Below are 15,757 nucleotides of genomic sequence, written 5' to 3'. Positions count from 1 at the left end.
GCTCCAGAAAGCCTAACTAGAAACAAAGAAACAGAAGCCACAAAAGGGGGCAGGGAGGCCCACCAGAGCAATAATCCACAGCAGTGATAGACTGAGACTTGCAAGTCACAAGCAGCTCCTTAATGCATCTCCTGCGGTTCTTTGCGGCCCATGATATGAAAACACTGAGATTTAATTATTAACCAATCTAAGTTATTAACCAATCAGGATGCTTTTATTATGTATTAATCAATTGTATTTGATAAAATAATAATACTTGGTCAGTCATTTTGCTGTTAGAATATATATATTATACACACACATACAGTAAATGAAACAATGAATTCACACTCTGAATAAAAACTATAAAGGGATTATGATAATTACGCTGTAATCTTGGCTCTTTTGGGTAATGTTGATCATTAATTTGGCTCCTGAACCACTGAGGTCTGAGTATCACTGGTCCACAGCAAAGAGCTGAAGAAACTAGTCTATTTCCTACTAGGATTTTCCTTGCAGACCCTTTCCTTCCCCTCTCCACGCCCTTCCTATTTCTTCCTCGCTCCACCCAAAATGAGAAAAAGTGGATGGGGTTGTCAGATGTAATGTCTTGTAGAAAAGAAAATAGTAGGTAAAACCAATTTCTCTTTGAATATATTTGGCAAGTAAACAGCAGTGAAGATTGTCAGCACAGGGAAAGTAAAGAAAAAATAGATATGAATATGAATCCTTCACTGAAGCCTTTTAAGAGAAGACAAATCACTACTGGCCTACAACAGCTTTGAGCATCCTTCTCAGAACTGATGCATCTCCCAAGACCACCAGATTTATCTTGTCATGCTTGGTAAAGGTATGAAGACTAGTCTATATACCTGCCTTGCAGATTTTCTCAGGAGTGACTGAAGCTTCTTTGTGCCCAGGAGGTAGCCATAGATCTTTTGAAATGGGCTTGGGAGCTAGACTTTTGGACCTGTATGCCTTCAAAAAGCACTGTTTTACACACCAATGTTATCTTTAGCTGCTTCATGCTCTCAACCATATGGGCAATACATTTCCTCTTTGCAACCTAATTTTCTGCTATGAGCTGTTCATCTGATATATACCTTCACTGTACTACTCACACTGTGCTTATGCCATCTCTTCTCCTTTCCATATGAAAGATTTGAAAGGAGGAGGAGAAGGCACTCCTGCAACCTGTGAAAGTTGGCATGCCTCTCTGGGACAGAGTCAGGGCAGTTGGAAGTACCACTGTGTCTTTGTGTAACACACAACATTGTACAAGAGGCACTGGTTCAGAAACTCTGTGGCAATTAAGAAAGTGACTTTAATAGAAAGGAAGCTGAAACACGTTTTGCTGATTAGTCCAAGGGTTCATCTATGAAAATCTGGAGAAAACTATTACAATTCCAAGTTAGAATTCTTTCCGGGGTAGGAGGTCATGTTCTCTTCATAGCTGTGAGGAACCTGGTTATGGGTTCAATCATGAACACCTCTGCGAGCCTGCGTAGGGGAGTAAGGCAATGTAAAAAGTCCCCTTGTTCCCATGCAAGGGTTACCCACATAATCAAAGCCTGAGTGAGGGGAGAACAGCGGCAGCAGGCTGCTATTCCCCTTCCTGCACTGGTGGGCAGGGAGTGGGTAGAGCCTTCCCCATCCTGGAGCAAAGAGGAAGCAAGAACCAGAGTGTGACTCTGGCTAGGGCTTCACTGTGAGCTAAGTGTGTGATTTCCGCATACTCACGGTAGCTCTCAGCTGAGCTAGCACACCAGTATATCTGTGGTAGCACAGGCAGCAGCTGCATAGGCTAGCCGTGCTGAGTACAAACCCACCGGGAACCCTGTGGGTACATATTCAGCATGGTGAGCCCCTGCTGCCGCTGCCCATGCTACTGCAGCTACACAATTATTTTTAGCTCCTAGCTCAGAAGAGAGCTAGTGTGAGTATGTATATGTGAGCTAGGAGTCATACGCCAGTTCATAGTGTAATCGTATCCTCTGAGTCACAGTCTGTTTACTTCCGTGTTCCTAGAGCAGCATGGCTACACATTGCACCTTACTTGGGTGGGATTATAATTTTACAATCCAGCTCTTTGCAAGAATGATCTGCCAACCTGCAATTGGATTTAAAATAGATTAAATTGTTTAAAAACAATAACTACACTCAGTGCCCAGAAACAGGGTTCTGTTTCTTGTACTGCTTGAAGATACCTTGTGCAACATCTTAGTTACCCCATCTGTAACGTGGAGGTAAAATGTCCTGCTCAATACTAAGGGCTGTGAAGTGTGCAGAATTATCAATACCATCAAGCTCTAGAGCTGAGACTCATGATGTTCTCCAGGCTGTTATACTGTTTCTGTGTCCCATTTGGAGAAGCCTGGAGCATGCGTAGTGCACATGAAAACTCAGTGGGACTGAGAGCATGCTTAGTTCAGATGGAATATTCATAGATTTTAGCAGGACATCTCTAATAAATTATACTAAGTGTGTGTAAATGGAAATTTTCAGAGGTTAAAACTTCACTAAATTTGAGTCAATTTTCAAATGGAGAACAAAAGATACCTCTCGGACACCAGCATTATCTTCCTGCCAAATTTCAAGTTCCTGTCCCAAATGATGGAGCTGCTACCGCTCTTCAAAAATTGGTTGGATATTTTTTTAAACATAGCCATAACTACATATTTTTCCCAAACTTGTTCTTGGAAATGGCTAAGCCATTTTTGCTGAAACTTAAGAACCAAAACAATAGCTTGAAACACAGACCAAGTGTGAAAAATCCAGCCCAAATTAAAGTTTGCAAAATTCTAAGCAACTGAAAATACGGGATTATAACAGAAAGAGTTAAACAACCGTAGTCATAGACATCAGTATCAGCTTCACTTATAATATATGGTAGGTTTTAAATCACATTGGTCCAAAAAGTTAATAATACTGCATAAATGTAGTACTCTGTTATTTTCAAAAATAAATTGTTTTTTTGCTAAGTTACAAATTATGGTTTTGGATGCCTTCTGCCATGTTCTATACTAAAACTGTCCTACGTTTTAAGATTTCAAATTCTATCTGAAGAGTAAAAATAAAGTTATAATCAACTTTATGAAGAATTAATGGGAATTACCACTAGTAAACTAGGATCCACCATGTCCCCCCTGAAAAAAAGCCAGCAACACACACACAAAGTAAAATAAAAGTATACAATATAAATACATGTAAATAAAAGATATGTCAAAAGAACTTAAAATATTCAAAGCAGGCTGTGACAAAATTCTGTTTTTTTTTTAAGAAGTATCATATGAAACATTACCGTCTACATTTTTGATCAGTTCTCCTTATATTTATTACATCCAGAGAAAACCAAATGAAGACATTTTAGATGATATTTTTGGCTTTACATCATATACAAAATTATAGCTGTATATCTGACTAAGCTAGACTTGACAAAAACTAACAGTTAGTAATACTAGCACTAAAAAGCCTAATAACTACAACTAACCTTCATTACCACCACATTACCAATCCAAGAAATAGTAATGGATTGCCACAAGCCAATCCCAAATGTGTGTATTTCACTCTTGTTGCCCTTTTCCCTTTTGTTGTCATCTTGACTCATAGGAGAGGGACCCTAGATCACATATCTGTTGTTTTTTTTTATAGCTGTCAGTCAGAGATGCATTACCAGTTTTGCAGAAGTTATGCTCACTCCCCTTTACTCAAATTATAATACCTTACCTCTATAGAGTTATGATATTAGCTCTGCTTGCTTAGAACCAAAGATCTGCCTGGCATTCCTGAACTTTGCAACCCCAGTTGGCAGAACAATATGCTGCTGATGTAGCACCAAGCTAAGATCAATTGAAATCTTAGCTATTAAAATGAAATAGCATGTCATTATACTCTACTGACTGCAATGCATCCAAAAATTTTACTTGTATATTGCTCATAAAAGAAGACAATGCTCCAATTACTTAAAAATGCTCAAGATTACAGAGTAATGATCATAACCCCTTTATAGTTTTTAGTCTATACAGATAATAAATGACTTTGTAGGAAATGGGGCATCATTAGCAATTGGTAGGCTTTAACTTTTTCATCTGTTTTAACTGAATGGTGCTGCAACACTTTTCAGCATTCATGTCATCCTCAATATAAATAAATTCCAAAATAATGGAAGTTAACCTGGCATTTAACATGTATAGTACTGTATATGATTTTACTAACCCAGGTAATTTTGAAGTCCAGTTTTGACACAATAGCTTTATTAAAGTGAAGTTAAGGCTGCAGACACATCAAAGTTTTTAGTTTACATTATATTTCAAAAACGCTAGCATTAAGAAAAAAATTAGACAGAAAATTCAGAGTTTAGGTTGCACCTCAACAGCAAGTCAGAGTAAAATAACCATGAGTAAAATTAAAAAAAAAAAAACAAAAAAAAAACACCTACATGCTTTGGAAAACTTTACCCTATTACCTGAACTCTGCTCCAATAGAGAGTCAAAAAACCCAAAACTTATACTTGGAACAAAAAGAACAATAACACACACTGCATTGCATTGCACACTATTAACAAGACATCAAGAAGTAAAAGTAAAGTGGTTGAAATGCTACAGTAAGAATTGAACTATCTGCACAGTAGTTGCAGTACACTTATTTCCAGATATTTCATTGTAGATTCACTTTTAACATTCACATCCAAAATACCAGCTTTATATGTTCAGTGACTGTGGACATGGAGAAAGCCTCTTTCTATTCAAAGTCAGCATGCATTCTGTTCCTCTTTAAGGCATTACACAGTAAGTTCAAATGAAGAATTATCACATATTCTTAATTAACAAATTATATATTTTGGCATGTCATATTATTAACACTATTTTTCAAAACTCCAGATCTGCATAAATAAATGCATGACTATCTCATATACACCTCTACCCCACTATAACGCGACCTGATATAACACGAATTTGGTTATAACGTGGGAAAGCAGTGCTCCGGGGGGGTGGGACTGCGCACTCTGGCGAATCAAAGCAAGCTCAATATAACGCGGTTTCACCTATAACGTGGTAAGATTTTTTGGCTCCCGAGGACAGCGTTATATCGAGGTAAAGGTGTATTAAGATAGAATGGGTTGTAGTGTCATTCCTTTGTATGTAACATGTCAGAATTTGCAAATGTCCATAGTTGAAGACTGGCAACTGACCATTCACCAACTGCTGGACAGTTCACACATAAAATTAAATCAACAGTTTCATCATAACTGTCTTAAAAATGGCCAGCCAAACACAGATTTCCTTAGCCAAAGTGCTGAAACAACATTATGCAATGCAAACGTGACACAAAGGCTGTTGTGGAAGTGCAACCTCAGCCCTGGATTTCCTGGGTTTATTGCTTTTTTGAATATTGATGTTCTTGAAAAGTAATAAACATTTAAAACATTATGATGCACCTGCAACATTTACTATGACTTACGAGAAAGTGTATGTAACTTTGCTTCATTTTTATAACAGTCCTAATGGGGCTAGGAAAATGTTCCCACCACCTAGGGTTGCCAACTGTCTAATCGCACAAACCCAAACACCCTTGTCCCACCCCTTTCCCAAGGCCATGCCCCTGCCCTGCCCCTTCTCAGATGCTCTGACCCCCACTCACTCCATCCCCCCTCCCTCCGTTGATCGTTCTCCCCCACCCTCACCAGGCTGGAGCAGGAGGTTGGGGTGCAGGAGGGTGTGCAACGTGCAGGCTTTGGGAGGGAGTTTGGGTGTGGGAGGGAGCTCACAGCTGGGACAGGGGGTGGGGTGGGAGGAGTGAGGGGTGCAGGCTCCAGGAGGGAGTTTGGGTACAGGAGCGGGAGGGTTCTGGGAGAGAGTTTGGGTGCAGGCTCTGGGCTGGGGCAGGGTTGGTGTGCAGGAGGAGGTTTGGGATGCGGGCTCTGGGAGGGAGTTTGGGTGCAGGACGGGGTGAGTGGTGCAAACTCCGGGAGTGAGTTTGGGTGCAAGAGGGGGTGTGGGTTCTGGGAGGGAGTTTGGGTGCTGGCTCCGGGCTGGGAAAGGGGGTTAGGGTGCAGGAGAAGGTTTGGGATGTGGGTTTTGGCCGGGTGGCACTTACCTCAGGCAGCTCCTGGACAGCGGCACAGCGGGGCGGGAGCAGGGCTCTCCGTGCGCTGCCCATACCCGCAGGCACCACCCCCATAGCTCCCATTGGCCGCAGTTCCTGGCCAATGGGAGCTGCAGAGTCTGCGCTTGGGGTGGCGCACAGAGGCCCCCCTCCTCCCCAGGGGTTGCAGGGATGTGCCTGCCACTTCCGTGAGCGGCACGGGGCCAGGGCACACAGGGAGTCTGCCTTAACCCCGCTGCACCGCCAGACTTTTAGCAACCTAAAATCTCCTGGTTTGGCTTCAGTAGGGCTCTATCTCCTGGAGGCGATTCCAGAAGACTCCCGGTGAAACCGTGAGGATGGCAACCCTACCCACACCTTCCTTGTGGCTGCATTTCTTGATATCTTCAGGAGTAGACCCCCATTCTTGCATACCTCTTAGAATCTGCAGGAAAGTAAACCCACTCCTGAAGATGTTGGAGTTTGTGCAGAAGAAGAAACCCCTTCCTGTAGATTTTACGAAGTCTGTGTCTATGTTTGGGGGAGGGAAGGAATCAAAGACATTGTAATGGAGCAATACATAATAGGGCAGAAGCTTTTCTTCCATTATTTTTCTAGTTCTCCTAAGGACAACAAGCCAGGATCCCCTTTAGTCTGCGAGATCAAATCTTAATTTTTTTTTCATATGAAAGCATGAGTGCCCAGCCTATTTAAACCTTATCAGGGTTGATGAACCATTATATTTAAAATCTTAATAATTGAGAGTATAATCAACACTTTTTGGGGGGGGGTGGCGGGTACCAAGTAGCAACAAAACAGACTTTTTGAACATTGGTGAATTCCTCTGTTTTTAGGGAGACAAAATTGAGGAACACCTTGTCCACTTCAATTCAAATTTGGATGGAGATATATATACATACACACCTCAGCCCCAGACATACGCTATCTTTTGAGGTGGATATCTCTTTATGTGTGATTTATAAGTGCAGGGGGCCCAGTTGGGTTTATAATAAAAAACTCAGTTTCAAACTTTTAATTATGGAGAGGTTACTACCACTCCATAATACCAATGCCCAATTCTACTTCTCTTTTCAGAAGCCCAAGCCTGTGTTCAATGAAAGGGTAAGGCAGTGCAGCTCCCTCCAGCTGGTCATGTCTGTAAATTAAATGATTTATTCCCATAACTAGTAGGCCGTTTTAGAGTTTGACCAACTAGCTCAATGTTTGGAAGCGCTCAGAGAGATGTGAACACCAATTGTAGGGATACTTCATTATAATGAGACCTGCTGCTCCATATTGCTGTCTCTCTTTCTCTTCTTTTTCTCTTGCAGTGGATATTTTGTCTGTTTATCTTTGAGAGACGTTTGCAAAGAAAAGATGTTCAAAAGCAATGCACGAGATTAATTAGAGTGCTGGAGTGAAAATACTTGCAGAGCAGTAGGTCTACTTCCCATTTGATAAGACCAATTACAGTATGCAATTTTACCTCTTCTTAAAGCATTCTCCCGCTTTTTAACCTTATTTTAAATTGTTCCAATAATCATTGGAGCACTGTAGGTGTGCTTAGTGCTTTTACAAAAGTGTGAAAAGGCAGAGGTCCTTCTAAAAGGATTTTAGAATGGAGATTAAATATGATACAATGAGGGATGACAACAGGGGATGACAGACAAAAAAGGAGGTTACAACAAATAAAGATAATGCAGCTTGGTTGTGTATGTCTCTGGTTAGTTCAGAATTTTAAATTATTTAAAGATAAAGTTGAGCATGTGAGAAAGAATGGATGGCACTGGAATGGAGCTTGGCAGCAGAAGGTGAACCAGCGTGAGTTTTGAGGACAAATTTGAAGAGTGAAGATGCTTGGTGCACTTCAATAATGTGAGTGCTCCGGCTGAATAAAATGACCAGAGATCCAGGCATGAAAGAGAGAGAATGGGTGCGTGCAAGGGCTGAGATACAGGCAAAGGCAGAATTGTGCACTCTCACAGGTGAGGGTGAACAGTTTAAATAGGATATGAAATGAGACAAAGAACTGATGAAAGGCTTTGAGGAAATGGATGATGCGGTCAGAGCAATATCGGAATTGGCGTATGGCTACGCAGCATTCTGCAGCCTGTGGGCAGGGAGCCTCCCATTCCCGGTTGACATGCTCATCTTAGCACTCTAAAAATAGCTCTGTGGACAGGGCTTTCAAGTTGCAGTTTGGACTAGAGCAACTTCAAAGTGCTATCTACAGAGTTATTTTTAGAGAGTTAGCGTGAGTCCCGCTAACCCAAATCTCTCGACCTGGACTGGAAGGCTTACTCCCATGGGCTCCAAAATGCTATGTGGACATACCCTAAATAGCTAACTGTAGTGTGCTGGATGGACTGGAGATAGGAGAAACAAAGTAGAGAGGCTGGAGAGGAAGAGGTTACAGTAGTACTAAAGCAAGAAATAATTGTGTGTGAACTACAGCACGTTGAAAATTTTCTGAAGGTACTTTACACTTTTCTGTTTGAAAATGCTCATCTAAGGGGATGGAAATGTTCTGTGGGGATGTGTTAATTCTAAGAAAACTTTCGATAGAAAGCAGGCAGGCAGGCATGCCAGCCATCCTAGTTTTCTGCCAACCTGGGCACCAGGGCAACTACATTCTGGGGCACTCAGCTCCCGTGAAGCAGCTGCCCAGGAAGTCAGGGAACTGACTTCCTGAACAGCTGCCTCCCTGTGCTACCTGACTCCATAAGGTGGGTTAGGCAGCTGGGAAGAAGCAGACAAATCATTTCAGTTCTCCCCAAATGGAATTTTACCTCCTGTGAAATATTTTGAAGTTTTGACTTTTTCCTCCCAATTCAGATTTGCTTTTTAAAAAATCTAAATTTGTTGCAGGAGAGAAATAACATTTCCCAGACAGTTCTAGTGTGAACCAAATTTTTAACAATGGGGACAGAGAAATGGGCCACATTTGCAAGAGGTGTGATGGGTTGGCAAAAGCCCAGATGAGAAGGAAGCATGGATGACAGTCAAATTGTCAACAGTGATGGCAAAGGGAGGGAGGGGAGATGATGGAGGTTGGAAAATTGAGGTGTTAAATTTGAAATGTTAATGAGAGGATGTGGCTCACATTGATTTGATTGCTCTTTCTAGCATCAAGTGTTGTCTACCCCAGAAGAAGCGTAGAAAAAATGGGATGCTCAAGTTAATCCAAGCTAACTGCCCAGGAGAAAGCCTTCATATCACCAGGACTAGCTCTTTCCACTACTTATATTGTATTTGCTGATGAAAGGAACTGTCCATGACCAGTAGTGACTCAAGGTAACTTCCACATTACCTTGCAACATCATAAGATATGTGATGTACAGTAACTCCACTTGTCTCAGTGAATCTAATGTATAGATACAGTGAATCTAATGTATCACATGGTATCTTGTGATATTAAGCAAAAACCAATGATAATTTGTAAGTTACTTCAAGGCATTGCTCTACTAGGGACCTCTGTTGAAATATAATGGAATTGTTTACAGATGATGATTTTTCATTACTAACTGACCTAGTGGAGCTTCTATTTCAGCTTTCCAGAGAGAAAAGATGTGTTTGGAGATTATGATCTTGAGTGTGGTATACAGTGAATCCTCCAAAAAGTGTAGAGATGCCATACTTTCTGGACATTCAGTCTTTGGTTACTGGTGACACACATCCTACTGGGGTAGAAACAAGAAACCCAGGACAGGGCAGTCCCAGGCTGCAACTACACAGAGTAGTGGAAAGTTTTTACCTTATTCTGTTCATAAATCCTGTTCCTAATAAAGAGTTTATCTTGACATTTGTCTGTTTGTCAGTAAGATACTACATTAAACTCAGGCCTCATATCTCATTTTCATTTTATTGTTCATATTGGTGGATACTCCATCACTAATTTGAATTTCTGTCATCCCTGATATTATGTTCTGAACCAAGTCTTTAGTGATTGATTTGTCCATATGTAACAACCGTGTCTTTAGCTTGATTATGACAGACTTGTTCAGTTCTCATCTCCAGCTAAATTAATGGAGCTTTTTACTTTAGCTTACCAAGTAGAAAATATGTTTTTGAGTTGAATGTCATTATTTCGGTAGTTTGTTCTGCATACTGGTGATTAATAGCAAGTATTTGATCATAGGTAACCAAAAATTCTCAATAAAGTCAAGGAGAGAGAAAGCACAGATTCTGCTGTCTATAGTCCGTCACTATAGATGGGGTATAATATATCTTACCAGAATGTGAACTTCTACTACACCAAAATAATATATTAGAATACAGAAATGACAACAGCTACAGGTATTAGGATTTGGCTTTCATTACTGCAGGAGACAAATGTTTGAGTGAAAAACGTATCTTCCCTTTGCACTGCTGTCTATAAACTCTCATTTTGTGTACACCTTCCAGTTTGAGTGTTTTCCTGACAAAAGAAAAATGAAAGTAGCAGCTGTATTTCTTCAGCAAAGCAGCACAGACCCATTTCATAGTTAAATATGTTCACTTTTTCTAAAACAAGATTCCTTTACTTATAGTGAAAAAATGAAACAAAAAGACTTGTTAGTAGATACTAACTATAACAAACTGCCATTAATCTGCATATAGCTATATTTATTTAAACTACCATCAGCCAACATCATAAAACTATTACCTCATGTTCATCTGCAATGGGAAGAAGTGATCACTCTTCTATATAATTTTATGTCTAAGTTGGCCCAATTAAAGGCGTCATATGCTCCTTGCTTTGTTTGTATAATTAATATGTATATACACTTTGATTACCCTTAATCTCTAATTATGATAAACTACACATTTTCATTTTTAGGCAAGCTTCTGCTCTAAGCTTTCTAAATCTCTTCTGAGTTATGAAGATAACTTTGGAAAATTGAGGGAATTAGTGGATAGGGTCCCACTGAGAGACGTGTTAATAGTAAAAAAGAAAACAGGGAGGGTGGGCAAGTCTGAGAAACTTGATAAAAAAGCAGAAAGACAAATTCTGTTAAAAGAGAAAAAATAAGACAAACAAGGAGGAAAAAGTCTTATATGGGTAAAAATTAAATACAAAAACTATTGTGAGCGAGATCGTGCTTCCCTTTCCACTGCTCTGTGCATGAAGGAGAACTTCCACACACAGAAGGGGGCCTCAACTGCCTTAGTGGCATCATTTCTCCATTTTGATCTGGTGGCATAGACTGAGAGAGTCAGGGGAGAAGTGGGAAGGTTGAGAGTTGGGATGCCCACTGTTCTCTATCCAGTCCCACAGCGCTTATCTGGAAAAGTTAATACAGCCCTCATAGTTGTATTATCTTTTACACATAACCAACAATCTCACCCTGTGGTCCTAGACGCTTCTATGACAAAGTCACTTGTAGCTTGGCTTCAATGAAGTTGCATTGCCAATGGGGTGCTGCTGGTGGCTAGCAGGGTATCTGCATGATTGCTTGTGGGTTTGCTAGATTCCCCTTTTCTGGAATGTTGCCTCCCTGACCAGACAATATGGGGGAATTTCTGTGAGGGCTTCCTTGTGGAAACTCCCTTCCCATGTGGCTTTAGTCCATGCCATATTAAATTTGGCACTGTATGTATAAGAAATCAAAGATGGGTAGGTCAGAATGTATGACTATATAATAGTATGTAAGCCATAATAAAGGGAAGGGGTACATATTTTGATGTCACCGCCTTAGCTACAGGAGAAGGTGTGAAGAGAAGTCAGAGAGTGCTACAAATCTATTTAGTAAAATAAAGTTACGAGGAAAATATGTCCTCTATTCAATAAGACAACCTGGCTGCAGGATACCAAAACTGCTTTTCATCAGTTTTCAAACAGAAAAGAAAGGAAGTTCCTGTTTCATTAAATCTGGATGAGCTGATCAGTCTGAGGCAATGATAAAAAGAGGGGACAAGTGGTTGCCCAAATTGATCTGTATAAACTAATTACACTATCCCTATAATTAAATAATTAATCCCAACCTCTCATTCACAGCAGAGGCTTTATAACTCCAGTATGGAACAGGTTATTAATAGCAAACATCACTGCATTCTCGGTCATACAACTTCCAATGTTACTGAGTTCTAGGAAGCCAAATTACCTTATGTAGTTCTAATGCTAGATTTGCTTGAATGCAATTAAGGAAAGCTCCAGTATCCATAACAGACATTGTCAGCAATGTTAAAGTTAAATGAGATAAAATGCATAATGTGCTGTCACACACAGCAGAATGGCATCTTGATAATGAATGATTTTAGAGACTGCCATCAAGTTGTAATCAGATCAGTAGGGTGCATGCAACTGATTGGAAGTGAAAGACACAAGGCAGCTGATCATCAAATATTCTTCCTTATACACCTCTACCCCGATATAACACTGTCCCCGGGAGTCAAAAAATCTTACCGCGTTATATGTGAAACCGCGTTATATTGAACTTGCTTTGATCCGCTGGAGCTCGCAGCCCCCCCCCACCCCCCCCCGGAGCACTGCTTTACCGCGTTATATCCAAATTCGTGTTATATCGGGTCGCGTTATATCGGGGTAGAGGTGTAGGTATATTAAATGGCCATAGCTAATGTAAAAGTAACCATGATGTAAGAGATAAAAAGTGTCAACTTCTCCCAAATTATCACTTTAATACCTCTGACAAAATACAGAGACCACCCAGATTTCAACAGTTGGTGGGTTTTGGAAAACTGTCAGTCCATCAAAGAGAGACAGTAACACTTTGTGTATGCAGCCAACAACTAATAAACCATTACCTACAGGATTTAAAAGGGGAAATATTTTGTGGTAATCAACATAAGTGGAGGTTTGAGGGTGGTGGTTTTTGTTAGTTTTGTTGTTTTTTCAACATAGTAATCCTCAGCAGTGGAGCCTCAGTGGTCTAAAGAGCCCATCATTACTAGGTAAACTAATGATGAACTTCAGCAGCATGAACAGTATTAATCCAGGGGGTGTTTTGATAAGTTATAGTTCAATAACGGAGACAGAAAATGACTAATTACAAAATGCTTAGAGAAATATTTATTATAAATATGTTAACTGCCAAACTTACCTAAAGGTAATTTGGCACTTCAAGTGAATCATGCTGTTGGCTAGCTTGCAAACACCAGAGTAACATATATATTTGTTCCACTTGAATGACTTATAAGGAGGAAATAGACTTCATATTTCTCATGCCAATGACTCTTTTACAGTCTGAGACTCACCTTAAAAAGTGTTTCCTTTTATTTTGCGGTGGTTCTTAAAAAGTTGCCCATGTATAAAAGCTAGAAAAAAAAAAAGGATTGCAACAGGTGTTGCAATGGAGTTAATGAACTCATCTCACCTCTGAGATCTGGGTTCACATCCAGACTGTAGGAGTCACCATTTTCCAGCAGTTACCACACAGGATTGTCTGAAGTAACAGATTTAAATGGTGGAGATCTGTGGTAACGGTGTGGTAACAGCTGCCAAATGCTGACTCTTATAATGGCTTCTACTGTACTTTTGTTGCATCAAGCTATTTCACACTTAATATTAAGGCCTTTATTCTTTTGACATGAAGCATCAAGACAAATCAGGCAAAACAAAACAATCATAATTAAGTGAGAACCAGGCCATTTTATTAAATAAGTATTATGAACTTGTGATACTAGACAATTTGGGGGGTGATTTTTAACATAGGGCCTGAGTCTCTGGGGTGATGCAAGACCTTCAGCTTACATTGGGAGTTGAGAGTGCTCTGCACTAGGCTATCATTTATTTTTAGTATTCTGTCTTGAATGGTTTATAAAATAAATAGCAACTGCCTTGTACTTCTTGGTTTTTGTTTATATGTGACCTAGCCACTCATAGACAGTTATATCTAAACACCATGTTTTATGGATGCAATTATGTATAAAACAGTTCCCAGTATACTCTCAAAGACATTTTTGCCTGTTGCTTAATTAGCAAGGGGTTCTCCACACATATTTGAAAGATATACGGTGTACAAAATTTATTAGACTCCTACTAATAAAAGGAAGTCAGCCTGTTGCTTACTAGTAGATGGCGCTCCGAAAAGAATAATTGCACTTTTAATTTTTTCTTGTCGTTCTTTCATGTGTTCTTTATCACTTGCTTATAGTTGGTTGAAACAAAAATTTCTAATATTAATCAAGGTACTCTCCCTTACTGAATTTAAAGAGATGTACTCACCATGTACAATCAGGACATACTCTGTGCTGTTTTGGCCAATAGGGTTTGTTGCTTCACATCGATATGTACCATTGTCCGTTTTGTTTAGGAAACTAATTCTTAGGTCCCTACCATTGACAACCATTCTCTCTGGATCTGGTAGTTCTCCGCCATCCTTTGTCCACAATACTGGTTCCGGCCTATTGGATCCAAATCAACAAACTGTATCAGTTATATGTAACATATAGTGTAGCATATAAAACACTCAGACAACAGCATTAGAGATAGATGAGCAGTGGGATGCACCATTTATCAGCTACCAAGGAATATCCCTCAATTACTTGAATTTTTGGTACTGCATGTATATTGGACCCCAAACACTGTCTTCTATATTACTTTGGAAGTGACACTGTCATGTCAGCCAATCCATGTGTTCAAACGAGATGCCACTCCAGAATGGGTGGTACTTATCATATAATACACCTGCAATATTACTATGCAAAGGGTAGTCTGTGTAGTTAAGTGTACCCCTCATAAGCTGGTACTACACCCACATGTTCAAAAATGTAACCATAGGTGGTTATGATACACTAATCATAAAAAGCCCAATATGTTTGTCTTTCCCTATGGCTAAGTGGCCCAGCAGCTCTTCCTAAAGGGTACCATTGGAAAAGAAGGTAAGCCCCTGGGAGAATATGAAGGGTTTGTCAGGACATTATGAGGCGTCATCAGATGAAGGAATGAGAAACCACAAATAATGTGAGGAGGGCATTTGGACATTCAAGAGAGTTTTGACAAAATGATTCTGCAAGAAAACCTTAAGTTTCGGGAAGTGGCTGGATGTTCAAATTGCTTGGACAACACGCATTAATCCCAAGTGGACTTTACTGTGTTCAGTGAGTTTCCTGAACCAAGCATAACCAACTCTAATTGGCCTGTTTTAATTTAAATTTGGTTTTGTAGATAAGTTTTGCCAGAAGCCAAAATAACCTCCACCCCCACTCATCTGTTAAAAGCATGACACTTCTATCATCACAAGACATTGGTAGTGTAGGAACAATGGTCCTGCGTCTTGGAAATAAGGGGTCATCATTAGCAAAGTTAGCAGAAATAAATGTTTCCTTAATGTTTTATTAGCAAGGTTAGGAAATTATCTTCACAAAGAGGCTGAGAAATCCAAATAGAGCAAAAGAGATTAAGATAATGTGGTCCTGTTAATGTCTTTTCTTTAACTGCCACCATAGTACATCATGAGAGTTGTAATCCAGCTAGGGACCTCAGCACACAGAGGAGAAAGGGGACATGAGGTGCCTGAAATACAGCTGACATAAGGCTCTGTGGTGGCATTTCCTAATTAACAATTTCAGTTTTCAGCTGAAAACTTTCCGTTTTTGATTCCATCCTAAGAAGCTGAAATTTCCCACAGGGGGAAAAGAAAAATGACCGATTTTCAGCCTAAAATCACCTGTGTGGAATTGCAAACGAGGAGTTATAAATATCTCTATGATGGGAAAGGAATGAGAGGTTTGCTTGCTGAATACTGAACAGCTA

At 40.0% G+C, this 15,757-nt stretch overlaps 1 protein-coding gene across 1 annotated transcript in view; it reads right to left on the bottom strand.

The window, feature by feature from the left end:
• The window catches only part of CADM2 (cell adhesion molecule 2), a 252,246-nt gene that overhangs the window by 61,212 nt on the left and 175,277 nt on the right, over nt 1-15,757 (bottom strand). Inside the window, exon 7 of the mRNA XM_026652673.1 lies at nt 14,228-14,406. Coding sequence (XP_026508458.1) covers nt 14,228-14,406 — 179 coding nt within the window. The remainder of the gene's footprint in view (nt 1-14,227; nt 14,407-15,757) is intronic.

The sequence above is a fragment of the Terrapene carolina genome, unplaced genomic scaffold, assembly GCF_002925995.2.
Source record: "Terrapene carolina triunguis isolate 2854851 unplaced genomic scaffold, T_m_triunguis-2.0 Scaffold38, whole genome shotgun sequence".
Classification (NCBI taxonomy): Eukaryota; Metazoa; Chordata; order Testudines; family Emydidae; genus Terrapene; species Terrapene triunguis.
The sequence above is the reverse complement of the archived record's forward strand: the minus strand, read 5'-3'. Positions and strand labels throughout refer to the sequence as shown.